This window comes from Centruroides vittatus, unplaced genomic scaffold (assembly GCF_030686945.1).
Source record: "Centruroides vittatus isolate TY-2023 unplaced genomic scaffold, ASM3068694v2 contig_854, whole genome shotgun sequence".
NCBI classification, from domain to species: Eukaryota; Metazoa; Arthropoda; class Arachnida; order Scorpiones; family Buthidae; genus Centruroides; species Centruroides vittatus.
Window position 1 is genome coordinate 1,154,252 of NW_027122558.1, and position 16,348 is coordinate 1,170,599.

Genomic DNA, 16,348 nt, shown 5'->3' on the forward strand with positions numbered 1-16,348 from the left:
GGCACGAACCCGCAGCCTCCGCTTGCCGTGTGGCGCACTATCAATTGCGCCACTTGGACCCCAAGTGGACCTTCGCTTCCAGAAATATTTAAATTTTGATATAACCTTCCATGGTCTACCTCTAATAACAAATTTATTTATATTATAATTATTTGATTATAGCCATATTATAACCCGATCATTTAGGCGATCATTGGTTGATTATTACTATTCATAGGGCTTTGGGATGTGTATTATATTAAAATGTCAAAACAATCAAACTACAATTCTGTGGTCAACTGTTTTTAATGTGTGTGATATACTTATCTAATTAAAGGAAAATACCAGAGCAAGGAAAACTGATAGATACAAAATATATTTCAAATTAATCAGAACTAATTAATTCTGTATATTTCATATATACATTGTATGTATTAGCATATTTATTTTCCTTTATTTGAACATCATATAAAATGTAAGAAAATTTTGCCTTTATATGTATGTTATGGACCAAGTGATTAATATGGGCATTATTTATATTGCCTGGCCATTATGAATAATGACAAACAAAATCAGCCTATGGATGGTGCAGTGATGGATGTTGCCACAATGCAGAGTTTTTTTTATTTTTCACAGTTATGTTTTGTAAATTTATTCTAATTTTTTATACATTTTTTACAACTGTAACCACTGTTAAGTTATTAATAAATGAGTCTGATAACTCTCATGAGAAAAGGCAAGAATGAGAACTGGTATGGCAATCGTTAGTTAAAGCAAATTTCGACCTGTCTTTTTTAGCAAGAAACAAGAAGCATGAACACAAAGATCATTTATTACATAACAGCCTTTGTAATAAATTTTTTGTTCTATATCATAATTTGTCACATTGACGGGTCGGTGTGAATATTGCTATCATCCGGTTGGGCAAAGTGACGACAAAACCCGGAGGAGTGATCGTTCGACAAACTATACCACATACTGTTTTGTGCACTGTATATCAAAAATGACATTCCAGTAGTTTCCTTTAAGTTGGTTTTTATGATCAAAATATATAATTTTGTTAATAATACACTTGTCACTTCTTTCTGGCAATTTTGAAATAATGTAGTTCACAAAAGAAAGCTAATCTTTTTTTACATGGGGCAGAAAACAGTTTATTGAAAATTTTTTAAATTTAGCTTTTTGATAAAAGTTGTGTTAAAAAGAAAAAAAGTCATTCTTATTGTAGAAAGATTTGTTTTAAAATTAAATGTTTTTAAATCAAGACCTCATTTATCTTTTGAAGTACAATGCAGTACTGTGTGTATCAGAGAATATTGTATGTTGATGTTATGTTTCCTATGCTATCTATGTTTACTATATTTATATGAATAATGTCAATGATAAATGATGATAGAATAAAAAACATTATATTTCTTAGTAAATTTTTTAGTTTTTTGTTCCATTGAAGCTGTGGATCTTACCAAGCATTTAGAAAAATACTTGGTAAGATGTATTTACTGTAATTTTTTTTTTTTTTTTTAAGCTATATTTTTTTTGTGTGGCATTCTTTGGAATATATCCGCCGTTCAAAAAAGCAATAAGTGTTCTTTTTTCAACATTAGTTTAGTTAGTACAGTTAATAATACTTAATACTTACTTTTTTAAAAATATTCCACTTTGTAAGTGAAATTTTCACAAATTATTTTGTCAAAGCTATGTGCAAAGAAATTACTGAAGTAAACATTTTATATTCGTGATTCTAATTTTTATAATGTCTGTTGATTATTAAAGAGTTTTATGTAATTAATATACCTATATTAATATTATGCATAAAATAGAAGGTGTTGTTCTTAAAATACTTTGAAATAATTTTTTTTAAATCAAATTTCCCAAATATAATAATGTAGCTTTATAATGACTGATCAGTTTAATAAATTATGGTATTCAATATTTATCAGACTGCAGCCTTCTTAGGCATTATAAATAATGACCAATTAGTCACTTTGTCCATAACATTTATACATACCAAGTGATCAAATGAAAAAAACACTTGCGAGGAGTAATTCAGTTATGCTTCGAGTCAGCCATACTAGTTGCTGCACTACTTTACATCATAAGGAATGCAAATTTTAAACATTTACTTGCTATGGACTTTGTTTTTAAAATAAGTATTTCAAGTATCCTCTATTAAAGCAAGGAGTTGAGGATTAATTTTGCTATTTCTAAAATATTAAAAGGGGTAAAATTAATTGCCACTTTTATATACACACATTAGATGGGTTCATAAAATAAAAAGTGTATTTGGTAGGAATACACTTGGCCAACAACGAAGAGTTTCAAATATTATCCACAAGTTGTTTTATTCATTTTTTCTTTTTAATTGCTAAGTATCAAAAACAATAGCTTTAAAAGTTAGAGGATGATCACTTTCAATAAGTTACCATTGAGGAATTCAGCTACTTAGAGCTTGGTTAATGAAGCATTTGAAAGATTTTACATTCATTACAAATTATATAAATCATCATAAAATGTACAAAAAATAATAATCATCTGAAATTAAATAAGTACAAACTATAACTGTGGAAAAAAACTGATTCAAAAAGCTCAGAATAGCACAAGTTTCCATTCTGTTTCTTTTAAACTTTTCTAAATTAATTTTTGTAATTAAAATTTTTTGTTAGCTGGAATCTGCTTTGTAACAAATTTGTTTAATTAATAATAAAGTTTTTAGTTAATTATTCAAAAAAGCATTACATTTAATAATTTCTTATATATCACTTTGAATAATTGTTCTAGCATTACAACAAAGTTTAGAATAAATTATGATAAAATGTTTTACTTATCAATAACCAGTCTGTATGGAAGATACAGAAATTATTCTTAAATTAAAATTTTAAGTCCATTATAAATTTTTAAAGAACAATCCAAAAATATATGAAGAGGTGAGTGGAAAAGTAAGTAAGTAAGTAAGTAATGTTTATTGTAATAGGATTGAACCTGTTACATGGGGTGTTTCAATTATTAACCAATCACAATCATATTACAACATATTAGTTCCATATAATATATCTTAGTTATTTAGTTTAACATTGACATATATTCATTATTGAAAGGTTTAACTTTTAAATAAGATGCTGTATAACTTAATTACAAAAATTTTAACAAATTGGATATCTTATAATTAGTTACAATTCTGCTGTATGAGAAGAAATTTGTATTTGCTATTTACGTTGATAATCATATACAACACACGGAAGTAATATCCATTTTGGGACTAATGCTTCTTAACAAGAACAAAACATAAATTGGGAAAGATCCCTACGTCCATAACAATATCATATCAACTTTGTTTAAGGTTAACTGTCATATTTTTTTAATACTTTTAAAATGATGTAATTATAGTACCTCCTTTAAATTGTCCTAGTTCCTATAAGATTTTTAATTCCCTCATGCGATAATATGCCGATACTATTGTTCCGAACTCTGCTAGAACTCACTGTCACATGAACCTTCCTCTCATCTCCATAACTTGGTATAGGTGAAGCCTAGGTAACTACAATATTTACTTTTTCGGAATTCCCTCTTAGTATTAGTTGTATCGAAAAAGATATAGCTCGTCTATCTTTATTCCTTGGCCAGTAGCAATAGGTCACCAGACAGATGCACAATCCACTAATACACCGCGCCTTGCCAATGTATGTTTTCGTAGTAAAAATCCTTAGTTTCTACGCATTCCAGATAACCATGTCACTATTAAACCAATGATGAAGTAGAATTTCATATTAGCTTAGGCAACACTATGAAACTTTCCTTACAGACTTGGAAATTCCAGAACCCATTAGACGTTTATTATTATTATTACAGTTTGTATTTATAGAAGGAAAATTTACTGTTAAATTTACATTGACTAATTGAATATCTGTATTTCCGATTTTCTTTCATCCAGTACGAATTTTCCTGGGTTTATTGTTGTAACATTATAAATATTCGAATCACTATTCGGATTTCTCAATGGAGGAACTTAAGTAATTTTTAGGAAGAAATTGATTTAATTGTATTACTTTATCTAAATTAATGTCGTACGTGAATATTTTATTTTCTATGATATAACAGTCATCTCTGATAATAAATTTGTTACCTTTTAATCTTTCTTGTTTAATTGTCGTTTGTAATTTTTTCCTTCTTAATCTGGATCTTTTGCATAAATCGGCTGTAAAAATTGTTTTATTTTTTCTCCTTTCTTCGTTATTAACTTTAGCTTTTAATTTCCAAAATTCTTTTAATATCAAGTTTCTATTATACAAGGAATCTATTACAATCTTCACAATACGGTTAGATCCGTTATAATTTATCCTGGTTAAGCTTTCTATAGAGATATTTTTAATTCTCAAATCCTCTTTAATAAACTGATTGATTTCGTTAGCATAATCGGTCGAAGTAAAAGGAAAATTTATGATTATGATATTTCTATTAGTTCTCTCATTTTTTAATTTATCTAGTTCAAATTCGAACATACCTCTGAAATGGCTATTGTTCTTAGATAATGTCTCTATTTCTTCCATTTTCTGTGACACTCTCACTAGTTCTTCTTGAAAATGCTTTTTTTCTTCCTTCATTAAATTAAGTTCTGTCTTGATTCCTTGAATTTCCCTATTAAGCTGTGAAAAGTTATTTTGTAGTAGTTCGTATATTGATTTTAGTGTGTATTGTGAATCTTCCTGTACCAGGGGATCCTTATCTCTTAATGCTTGAAAATATTCAGGTATTTTCGTAGATCTTGTGGTATCAAGACTACCTCCACCGCACTCCTCCTCAATTTGAAGAAATTCTTCATTCAATAGATTATCCACTTGATTTTCTTTAACTATTTCTTTAAAATTTTGCTTACGTGGCCTACCACGCCCCCTGTTTTGCATCTCCATTTGACTCAAATGTTGGGGAGAACGGGAAAGAGGACCTGGATTAGGTTCTATTCCACCAATTAATAATAGGCATATGATTAATTCCAAAATCAATCTATTGACGAATATCCACATCCTTAACTCGACCAAAATACGGTTATAATTTCCTGGTACGTTATAATACAACTGTTAAGCTCTGCGAAAAGTTCACCAACACCTTCAACAACCAACTCACACCCCGGTGAGTGGAAAAGTAGTATAAGTGACAAAATAGTTTTCTTTTTAAAAATAGAAAATTAAAAAATATATATTAATTTAAAGATGGAAGGATAATAAATATCAATAATATGAAAGGAAATAAATCTATTTAATTTGATAAAATGAGACTTTTTAACCAATATTAAATTTTATTATTATTATATTCAAGTTATACTATTTATCACTTGTACCACTTTTTTACTGAACCACTTGTGATTGTCAGGAAAAATAAATAAAGCACAAAATGCCAAAATAACGAAGATAAAACAAATAGTTTTGTCTTCATTATTTTGGCTTTTTTGGATAAACTTCTATAATACAAAGTTGAAGAATTACAGTATTAAATTGAAAGTATATTTTCTTTTCATGCTTTAAATTACTTTTTTTATAATATTATACAGTTATTAAATTTGGAAGTTTTTAATTGAAATTCTAAAAAATCTAATAAAATTATATGAATGTTTTTCTATTACTTACCATATTTTACTTACGTTGTTTAAAATTAGTAAAACAATGAGATTTGAAGACTCGATATTAATTTATCGATAAAACTTTTTTAGATAATGGGTCATATGGATGTCATTTCTATTATATCCGACGGTTTCAACATTTATTTTCCGATGGCAATTTTTTTATTATGCTTGGCAACTTATTTTAATTGCGGAAGTAGAATTCTTCACATGCTGGGCTTCGAGCAGTTTTTGGGAGACGACGAAATGACGTCCGACCTGATCGAAGAAGGAAGAGAACTTATAAAACGAGGTAATAATATAGTATTTATATAATTATTATTAAATTATACATAAATAATATATTATTGTTTCAAATAATTATATAATTTAGTTAAAAATATATGACAAAATAATTTTAAATAAATCAAATCGAAGTAACATTTATAGTTATTACTACGAAGAAAAGGTTAATTGTTTAATATAAACAATATTGTCAGTGTTAATTAGTAACGTATTCATAAATAACTATACTTCTTACTGTAGACTGGATGAATTATAATTCTTTCTTCCACGAAAAACCTTGACAATCCAGTGTGTTTATACAACTGCTAACGAAGACCCCGAAGGGGTCGAAAACGTTAGCAGTTGTATAAACACACTGGATTGTCAAGGTATTCATAAATATAATTGAATTTAATTAATTTAAATATAACATAAAAATTTACTAAATAAGAAGAAGAATTTCACAAATTTTTAACAATAGAAGTTAAATTGGGTTTCAACATTATACATATTTTAATATATTTATCAAGACCAAAGGTAATTATAAGATTACAAGTTTGCACACTCATCTGTATTTTAACCATACATATTATGATTTCATTGTTAATATATCTTTACTTGAAAAAAATATTGAATTAATTCTTTAATTCTTCTATTATAAATGTTTTGTTTATTGTGTATTTAGTTCAAAACATCAAAGAAATGGATTTCAAAATAGAAAACTTTATAGAAAATCAATTAACAGTATTAATTTAAGAGTTTAAATATTTAATGATTTTAAATGGAATGATCAACATGTCATTTTCAAAAGTAATTGAGTTGTTCTTATTCCTATTTAAGCTCAATTTGAGATTGTTGAACTTAATACAATTTACAAATGAAACAAAGAAATGAAAGTAATATTTTTCAATAAAGAATATTGATTTTTTAAAAATAATAATAATTACATATATTTTAACTTTAGTTTTTTATTTTATTTTTGAAACAGATGATTGTTAAAAAAATGAGTTAGGATATGAAATTCTACAAAACAAAAGTCTTTGTTTTGTTTATTTTCTATTAGATTTTTTTTCTGTATCTTTTGCAAACATTTATTACTAAAAACCAATATGACAAACAGTATAATTAATATTAGAACATAGAATAAACATGAACTCTTGATTTATGATGAATTGAAATGAAGGAAGAAAATACTTTTGTAATGTATCTTTTGATATTTAAAAATATTTATAATTAATTTAAAAATAAAAATATTGATGTTATAAAACTTACATGTACTTTTAAAATATACATTTTTTTCTGATGTTAATGGTTTTATGAACATTTAATCTTATGACACTATGATTAATTGTAATCAGTATGATATGTTAGATATATAAATTTTATATTTAAGATTTTATTTATTCTTGCATTTATAAATATAAAATTGTAATCTAAATAAACTGGAAAATGTTAAATTTATTTAGAAATAGAATGTATATTGCCTTAAAACAATTTGAAAAAGAAAATTTTTGATATTACTTAAATTTTGTTATTGTTATCAATTCTTTGACTGAAGCTAGAAAAACAAGTATACCATAAATAAAACTTTTTATCACTAACATTTTCAATCTTACTAAAAGGCCTTTTAATATACATTGGTGCCTCTTACTTCGAATTTAATTCATTCCAGGAGGATGTTCAAACTTCGAATCGTTTGAAGTATGAAGCAATTTTTTTCCATTAGAAACAATGGAAGTGAATTAATTTATTTATGAATCCTAAACCATACCAACTTTGATAAATTTAAAGCTGCAAATATCTATAATTTAAGGTAAAAATAACACAATTAAATGGTGAAATAATAAATTTAAGCACGTAAATACCGTGTAATAAAATGAAAAATGCATTTAGTGGTCGCACGCCGTCGACTCGTCGACTTTGGCATCTTAAATGTGGCGGCCGGATCTGCCGTGCACGTATCGCTTAACTTCCTTTTTTGTCTCGGTCGTCAATATTACGGCCTTCTTCTAACTTATTACATTTTGTTGCTTTACACACTTCTTGGATGCCATGATTAATAAGTAAAGGTGATATTGGATTGAACAGAAAGTTTTTGAGTATTTTTTTACATCTGTTCCTATTTAACATAGAAGTTTAATTATAACAGTAGTTGTGACATTTAACAAAAATTCGTCACAAGGGGAAAGATTAAAAAATCTACATTTACCAGTACCTTTTCCTCAGTAGATATAAAGCTCAAATATCACTGAGTGATAAGGATGGAAAGAAAATGGAAGATGTCTGTAAGATCTGGCAGTTCCAATTTTTAAATTTCTAATTTTAATTGGATATTTTTCTGTGCTTTTTAAAGGACATTTTTAAATTTGATGGCCAAGCAGCCTAAAAAGAAAGGTTGGGTCATCAAATTTTTGTATTCTGGAAGATTAGAAATTTTGGTTTCCAGTTTTGGACAGACTGCGTGTTCAAATTAATTTTCACATTATTGCTAATTTGACATTGTATTTTTAGTTCAGAAGCTTATTTTACACTTCAAGTGCATTTTTCACTGTGCATGCATTTCGAATTTTCGAGAGCATTGTTTAAACTCCGAAGCAAAGTTTTGTCAAATTTTGCATTCAAACTCTGAAGTGTTTGAAGTTAGTTGTTTGAAGTATGAGGTCTCATCATATTACATATGTTATTGAAATATATATATATATATATGAATATATATGAAATATATATATAAATAGTTGTAGAATAGAATTTTATAAATTTAGAAACAATTGATTTAAGCACAAAATAATAATAAAACCTATAATTGTAAAACTGATCATTAGGAAATATATCACAACAGTTTAAAATTAAAAAAATACAAAAATCCATACTGAACAATACTACATATTGTTCAGTATGATTTTTTGCCTTTTCAATTTTAAATACAGTTGAACCTACCTAATTTATTCACCTTTCTTCACACAGAATTTTGGGCATATACAGGGGGTGGGGATTAGAGAAATTCAATGGTATCGACAAAAAGATTTTTATCTTGTAAGTAATTTTTATTACAGTAAGTCTTGTCATCATGTACACTGGATATAATATTAACTTTGAAATCATCTTAGATATCATTTCAATTATCATGGATACATTTAGCAGAGATATGGCTTTACATATAGAGATATGGCTTTACAGATATTTTAACTGACTCAATTAAAAAATCCTTAATTTTTGCTTGCAGTTTTTTTTGTGTGTGTGTGTGTGTGTGTGTGTGTGTGTGTTGAAACTAATTTTCTTGCATACCATTGCATGTAAGCAATTGCCATGATATACAGTTTTGCCAATTTCTTTTTCTGGAAAACCTTTGAATTTCACCCAGATACTCCAGCAGTTTTCTAATGGAAAGAATTTCAGAATCATCATCTTTATCAATGTCATCTGATGGCATATCCTTGTTTTCTCTCTGCACAAATTCACAAATTCATTGAGTCATCTTGCCAAACTTGTACGTACATTTGTCTTTAACTTGAAGGATAGCATCTGTTTGAACTAAAGAACAATCAGTAACCAGAAAATTGGAAAGCTCCTGGACTTTTGGTAAGAGCAGTGTCTGATCTTCAGTGACATCAGGATGTGAGAAACCAAAATACTTCCAACAATTGGAAATTGTCACTAAAGTTACTTTATGCCAAACTATTGCTATCAGTCAATATCCATAACACAAGCAAATCCCAGTTGTCAGGATCTCCAGCATTGATTTTATGCATGACTAGTTTGCAATGCAAATTCCTATAGTGTGCTTTGAAATATCTGATAACTGCAACTACTTGATGCTGGTATATTGATGTAGAGTTAGAAGCACAAACATACATTATTGAGATTGTCATGTGTATGAAAAGTTGTATTGTTCAGGATGAGCAAAACTGTCTTTTGCTCCTCATTTCGTTGTTAAATATAGTCAATCAATCATTGAATTCGGTTGATGTCATCTAGCTTTTGTTTAGCAAAAATGGACATAAAGCTCTGGATTGAATTTCTTGAAACAACTGAGGTTTCTTTGATTTTTCCAGTTACCATTGGTTTCATCTTGTCACTTCAATCAACATTTATGAAAAGGCAATGGTAATTTTCTCCTTCGAGTTTTTTTGATCCCTTCACTTCACGAGAAGGCAATGTTGCATTGGGAGGGAGACAGAAAAAGAAAGACATTTCATCCATGTTGTGTGTGTGTCTCAAATTGTTCTCACTCATTGCTTCATGTGACTTCTGCTGATCTTTCTCAATAGTCTGAAGATTGACAGATCTGTTTCCCCCATTAATCTCTTTTTGCAATCCCATAATGCTTTTTATACTTATATAACCAGCCATTATTGCAGTGAAAGTCTACCATGTTGAGCTTCATGCATAAATCATTTGCCTGGATTTGCTCATCTATGACAACAGTACCAAAAGTGTTTACTTAGTCAGTCCACAAATTGAGTCTATTTCTGAGTTACCATGCTTGACCTTCCCTTCTCACTTAACCTGGCTATGAAGTTTTTCGTTTTTGTCTCATTATTCCAACTCTGATAGAATGTCCCTGACGTTAACATTTCTTGGGAAGTGAAGTGGCTTCATATCAAAGCCCGACTTGAGCAAACTAATCCACACTTCCACGAGGATCGAACAGCCGAGAGAACCGGATATCCACTTGATCCAAGTGTACTTTGTGAAGTTTGTAAATAAAATACATTAAACCTGCTAATAAAACCATATTTTAGGAAATTATCTTTTTCCAATAGTGTGGTGGATGGCACGTAGTAAATTCAGAGGGGAATACGTCTGTTAGATTCAAGCCGTTCCATTCTCGGAAATTTTTGCCGTGGATAAGGAGGCGGATTAGAGAAGGTCGACCGTATAGTCTGGTTTCACATTTTATTAATTCATAATTTGATTGCACATGCATATTTTTTTCTTTAAGTGTTATGATTTTGAAACTTTGATATAAATACAATTTGGGTCCAAGTGCATCAAATTAAGATTTTCCAATAAGACATATTTTTTTTATAAGTTTTTAAAAACACACACAAAATATGCATTTATGATTTATTCTTCATATTTTACAGATTTGATCATTTTCAGGACTAACTATTTGCTTTATATTTATAAATTTGTTTGCCTGATTGAAAGTGCTAATTTTTTAAAATGATCTATAGTTTTTCTGCTATCTGTGCATCTATAGTTTGTGAGAAATATCACTCTCATCAAATTACAGATGCGTGCACAAATTTCAAATGTTATTTCAAATTTCAACAGCATTTACTCATTTTTTGCCATTTGTATGAGGCTATAAACAAAAATATAGACTATTTTAAATCAGGAGCAAAATAAAGGATGAGAGAAGCTAGGTTAACTCAGTCATCTTCAAACATCTTGTAAACAATTGTATATATAGAAATAACTTCAATAACAATTGATTAAATAGAAAAGGAAAGTATAAAATGCTATCGAGCATGTAATTTTGTTCGTAATTTGACTCGACTTCACGCTTTCTAATTGGAACATCATTACGTATTCTGCGATGTCGTAATTTGTAAATTCCTCGTGTCGTCTATTGTTACACGTTTATTCCTGTTTCCTAAAAAGTATGACATAACAGATGTTAAATGATTTACTTGTAAACAGAAGTATAAAATATTTATGCATTTCAACCTACAAATTTTGTTGTATTACTGGTGCTTTTAATGTGTATAAAGCATATTATGAGCATTTTAACATTTATATTCTGTATCTGGCATTTTTTGTGTTTATATATGCACATTTATTGTGATTTTAAATGCATATAAATCTAGCCCTATTCATAATCTATGACTGTGAATATTGGTCTATGTAAATAAAATTTGGTTATATTAGTTTACTTTTCTGATGAGAATGGATTGTTGATTTTCACCTTAAAGTTTATTAAAGCAAATAAACAAGAATATTAATAATTTTATTTAAAAATAAATATTTGATTCTAAGCAAATATAATTTTAATTATAAAAAAAATTTTTAATTTTTATTAAATTGTTGAAAGTACATACTACTATTTATATCTTATCTTTATTATACACTGAAAGTTATTAAAATTTTTTTAAAAATAACTTAATAGAAAGCCAGCAGATTTTATTGTTTTCAAATTGAAATTCAAAATAATAATATTCTATGACATCTTAATATGAAAGAAAAATTAATTTTTTTTAATCGTTCTTCATCAGATGAATGCATTTGCATATGATATTTTCTGTCATTTTATTTCATTCAAAAATTAACTTTTTTATTGGAAAATAATGAAATGATTTTTTTAAATATAGAAAAACTAAATTTTAATAACAATAAATGTTACTTCTTTTAATTGAGAACTCGACACCATATAAAGAGAATCGATCAAGATTCTCGTTACCGTACTTCTCTCTCTATTTAACGTTCTGTACATTAAGAAATGTGATCTAAGTGATTTTAAATTTGTCTTTGGCGAAAGTGATCGTACATTTAAATTTTATACTTATAAATTTAAAATAAAACGAAGTAGCTCGTTATTTGAAACGTCCTACGTGTATAGTTAATAGTGCATATGTCGGAATTAACGATTTCTTTAAAATGCTTTTAATACAGAAAAGAACAAGCGTCAGCGTTTAGAAGAAGGAGAACAACGGCGCCAATTTCACACGAGATTCGGAGGTTCGGCATATAACAGAAAAGATTCTTCGAGAAATCACAGTATGAAATTAGTCTAAAAATATTTTGATAATAGATTATAAAATATTTTTCATGTTAAGTTTATAAGGCTTTTAATAAAAATTTTGATCAATTTTTGAATTTAATATTGATTTTCAATTAATGAAGCTTTGAAACTATTTTGGAATTTGAAACATATTCAATAAATATTTTCAGTTTAGAAATAAAAAATCCTATAAAGAAAATATTAATCCCAAAAACATTGTTCCATAGATATCACAGCAATAATTGCTTCAAAATTTTAGTACAGTTGAATCTTCTTAATTTTGAATCTCAAAAAGTTTGCAATATCAAAATCTGAATTACTTGTTTTTGAAAGTTTACAATATTTTTTATGTTTCTAGTATACAGAATAGTCTGTATCTTTGATATTTTCTTACTTTCATTTTTACCTTTTTAATCATTTCGACTTTTTAAGCTAAAGAGAAACTTCTTCGCGTTCCACACTTGGACGTCGTAAAAATATAGCATAACAACTCTCTCTAGACACAAATGTCACTAAAACAGGAAAAATTGACTTTAAATAATTTAAATTTATAGTAAAAATTTTTTTGAATTAACTCACTTTTAAACATTAATTTTAAGTACAAATTTTGAGGAGAGTAATAATCAATACAAAGTACTCAATAATTTGAATTAATCAGATTCAACTGTAAGTATTAAAAAAATAACATATTAACTGAATTGTTATTTTGTATTTATTAATATATTATTTTTACTTTTTTATGTATAGGGAAGCATTTTAGATTTCTATATTGAAAATGGTTAATTTATTTTGGAAGAGATACTTGGACAAATTTTTTGTTCCGAAAAAAATCAGCTAAAATTTACAAGACTATTAAATAAATTATTAATAGTCTATGCTTAATAAATTATTGTTAATAATCTGAATAACATGTTCATTTATTATTTATTTTTATACATTTTGATTTCTTGGATATTAATGGAATGGAAAAGATCATTCAGTATTTAATTTTATTTGTAGCTTAGCATTGTATTTAAAAACATTCAATTATATTCATAAAAAAAAATAAATAAATATTATCACATGTTCAAATTTCAAATGCAGATAAATGAAATTTGATAGAAATATTGAGAGGGAATTTCAAAAATTTGATGAAAATAAGCTTAAAATAACAATAATAAATGAAAAGTAACTACTGACATTGTTAAATAAAATAATTTTTTGACAATATTGATAGTTACTTTCCACTTATTATTATTTTATGGTATTTTTAGAATAAAAATATAATTTTTAAGTATATATTATTCATTTTAAGTGTTTTATATCATATATATATGAAATATGGGTTGTCGCCAAAAAATTAATTATTCTTGAAATTTTTCAAGTGTATTTCATTATATTTCATCAAGAGTCATGGCAGTGATTCCATGCCAAGTGAAAAAGTCACTGACTGACTATATACAGGAATCAGAGTTGCCAATTTCTTTACCTCCAAATACTTATAGTAATTCTGAATATAGAAAGACAGTCTTCACCCGTGATTACCGGTACAAATAAATTCCAATACAGTCTCTCCAACCTTAAAATTCCCGGTACATAAGACGACAGTTAACACATAAACTAACGTTTTCGATCCTCCACCGAGGTCTTCGTCAGGTTCGTTGATCATGGAATGCGAAAAGAATCGAACGCTTTCGAAATTCAAAAAAATCGAATATCCCCGCGTGCAGTAATGACGAATGCTACATCGTAAATTTAATAGACAGGAGTAAAACATGATTACCACTGCGGATGTATCTCAGAGGCATATCGCCACGCGCACGATAATACGTTACTTTCCTTGAAATTAATACATTTCCCCGATTTGGTAGCCTTGTAAATCTCAAGAGTCTCCAAAGCCCTGATGTGGTCCGTCTTAAACGACTTCTTAATGAGTCTGGTGTTATCGAAGTCTGCTCTTATATCGGGGTCCGTAGCGTACGTCGACAGGGCGGTGGTGTGTCTTTTTTTGGCCACATCATATCTATGCTCAGAAACCCTTTTTTGAACAGATCTCTTGGTAGACCCAATGTATACCAGGTCCCTTTGGAACCTGTGATCTCTTATCGGGATACTATACACCCCTGGTGCCCTTAACATATCTGATTTGTCTTTAGCGTTTCTGAGAAGCGAGTAGATAGATCGCGTCCTCGAGTATGCCAACTCGGTGCCCTTCCTTAGCGCTATTTCCTTGTACAAGGAATGCAGACGTTTGTTGTATTGTACAACCGTGCGTTGGTGTTGGTCGGGATTCAAATTAGACTCACTCCGCACCGCGGAGGCGTGTCGCGCTGTACTTGTATCAAGGAAATTACGGGCTAAACTACGGATAAGGTTACCTCCGTACCCATGACTAGCGGCAATGTCTTCAATGTGTTTAAGCTCCGTGATCATATCTTCTCTTTTAGAATTATGGGTGAATGCCCTACTTACTAACGCCCTGAACGCCGCTATCTTGTATGGATATGGATCTTCAGACCCAGCGGGTATGTATATAGGCAGGTAGCCGGGTTTGTAGTACACCCGCGTCTCAATATTGTTCATATTGAGTTGAATGGTGACGTCTAAAAAGTGCACTCTGGTGTCTGATAGTTGATCAAGTTTGAGCGTTAGGCCATACGGGTTGTCATTTACGCTGTGCAAAAAATCATCAACCTTCGGCTCGTTCTTCCATATGATAATCACGTCATCCACGTACCTACGGTACAAAATAATATCAGGTGTGAACCTGGAAATGACTTCCCTCTCTAACCGCCGTAACACTAATTCGCATAGGTCGCCCGAAATAGGGCTCCCCATGGGTACTCCCCTCTTTTGTAGATATGTGGTATTGCCGAACCTAAACAGCGAATTGTAGCACATTAGATGCGTGAGCTCAAGTACATGCTTGCGGTGTGCTGGAACGTTGTACTTGGATAGTAAGACGTCCCTAAGGGCGCAGAAGCAAGGTTGGAGTTTGATGGATGGATACAGAGCCTGAAAATCAAACACCGTGACGTGCGCGTTCTAACGCTCAAACTTGATCAACTATCAGACACCAGAGTGCACTTTTTAGACGTCACCATTCAACTCAATACGATCAATATTGAGACGCGGGTGTACTACAAACCCAGCTACCTGCCTATATACATACCCGCTGGGTCTGAAGATCCATATCCATACAAGATAGCGGCGTTCAGGGCGTTAGTTAGTAGGGCATTCACCCATAATTCTAAAAGAGAAGATATGATCACGGAGCTTAAACACATTGAAGACATTGCCGCTAGTCATGGGTACGGAGGTAACCTTATCCGTAGTTTAGCCCGTAATTTCCCTGATACAAGTACAGCGCGACACGCCTCCGCGGTGCGGAGTGAGTCTAATTTGAATCCCGACCAACACCAACGCACGGTTGTACAATACAACAAACGTCTGCATTCCTTGTACAAGGAAATAGCGCTAAGGAAGGGCACCGAGTTGGCATACTCGAGGACGCGATCTATCTACTCGCTTCTCAGAAACGCTAAAGACAAATCAGATATGTTAAGGGCACCAGGGGTGTATAGTATCCCGATAAGAGATCGCAGGTTCCAAAGGGACCTGGTATACATTGGGTCTACCAAGAGATCTGTTCAAAAAAGGGTTTCTGAGCATAGATATGATGTGGCCAAAAAAAGACACACCACCGCCCTGTCGACGTACGCTACGGACCCCGATATAAGAGCAGACTTCGATAACACCAGACTCATTAAGAAGTCGTTTAAGACGGACCA

The 16,348-nt window shown here is 29.7% G+C and overlaps 1 protein-coding gene across 2 annotated transcripts in view; it reads left to right on the plus strand.

The window, feature by feature from the left end:
* Positions 1-16,348, plus strand: part of LOC136982556 (G-protein coupled receptor-associated protein LMBRD2) — a 100,264-nt gene that overhangs the window by 61,063 nt on the left and 22,853 nt on the right. For both annotated transcript variants that reach the window (XM_067279054.1, XM_067279055.1), the window contains exons 13-14: positions 5,681-5,882; positions 12,470-12,574. In XM_067279054.1, the coding sequence (XP_067135155.1) occupies positions 5,681-5,882; positions 12,470-12,574 (307 nt within the window). The remainder of the gene's footprint in view (positions 1-5,680; positions 5,883-12,469; positions 12,575-16,348) is intronic.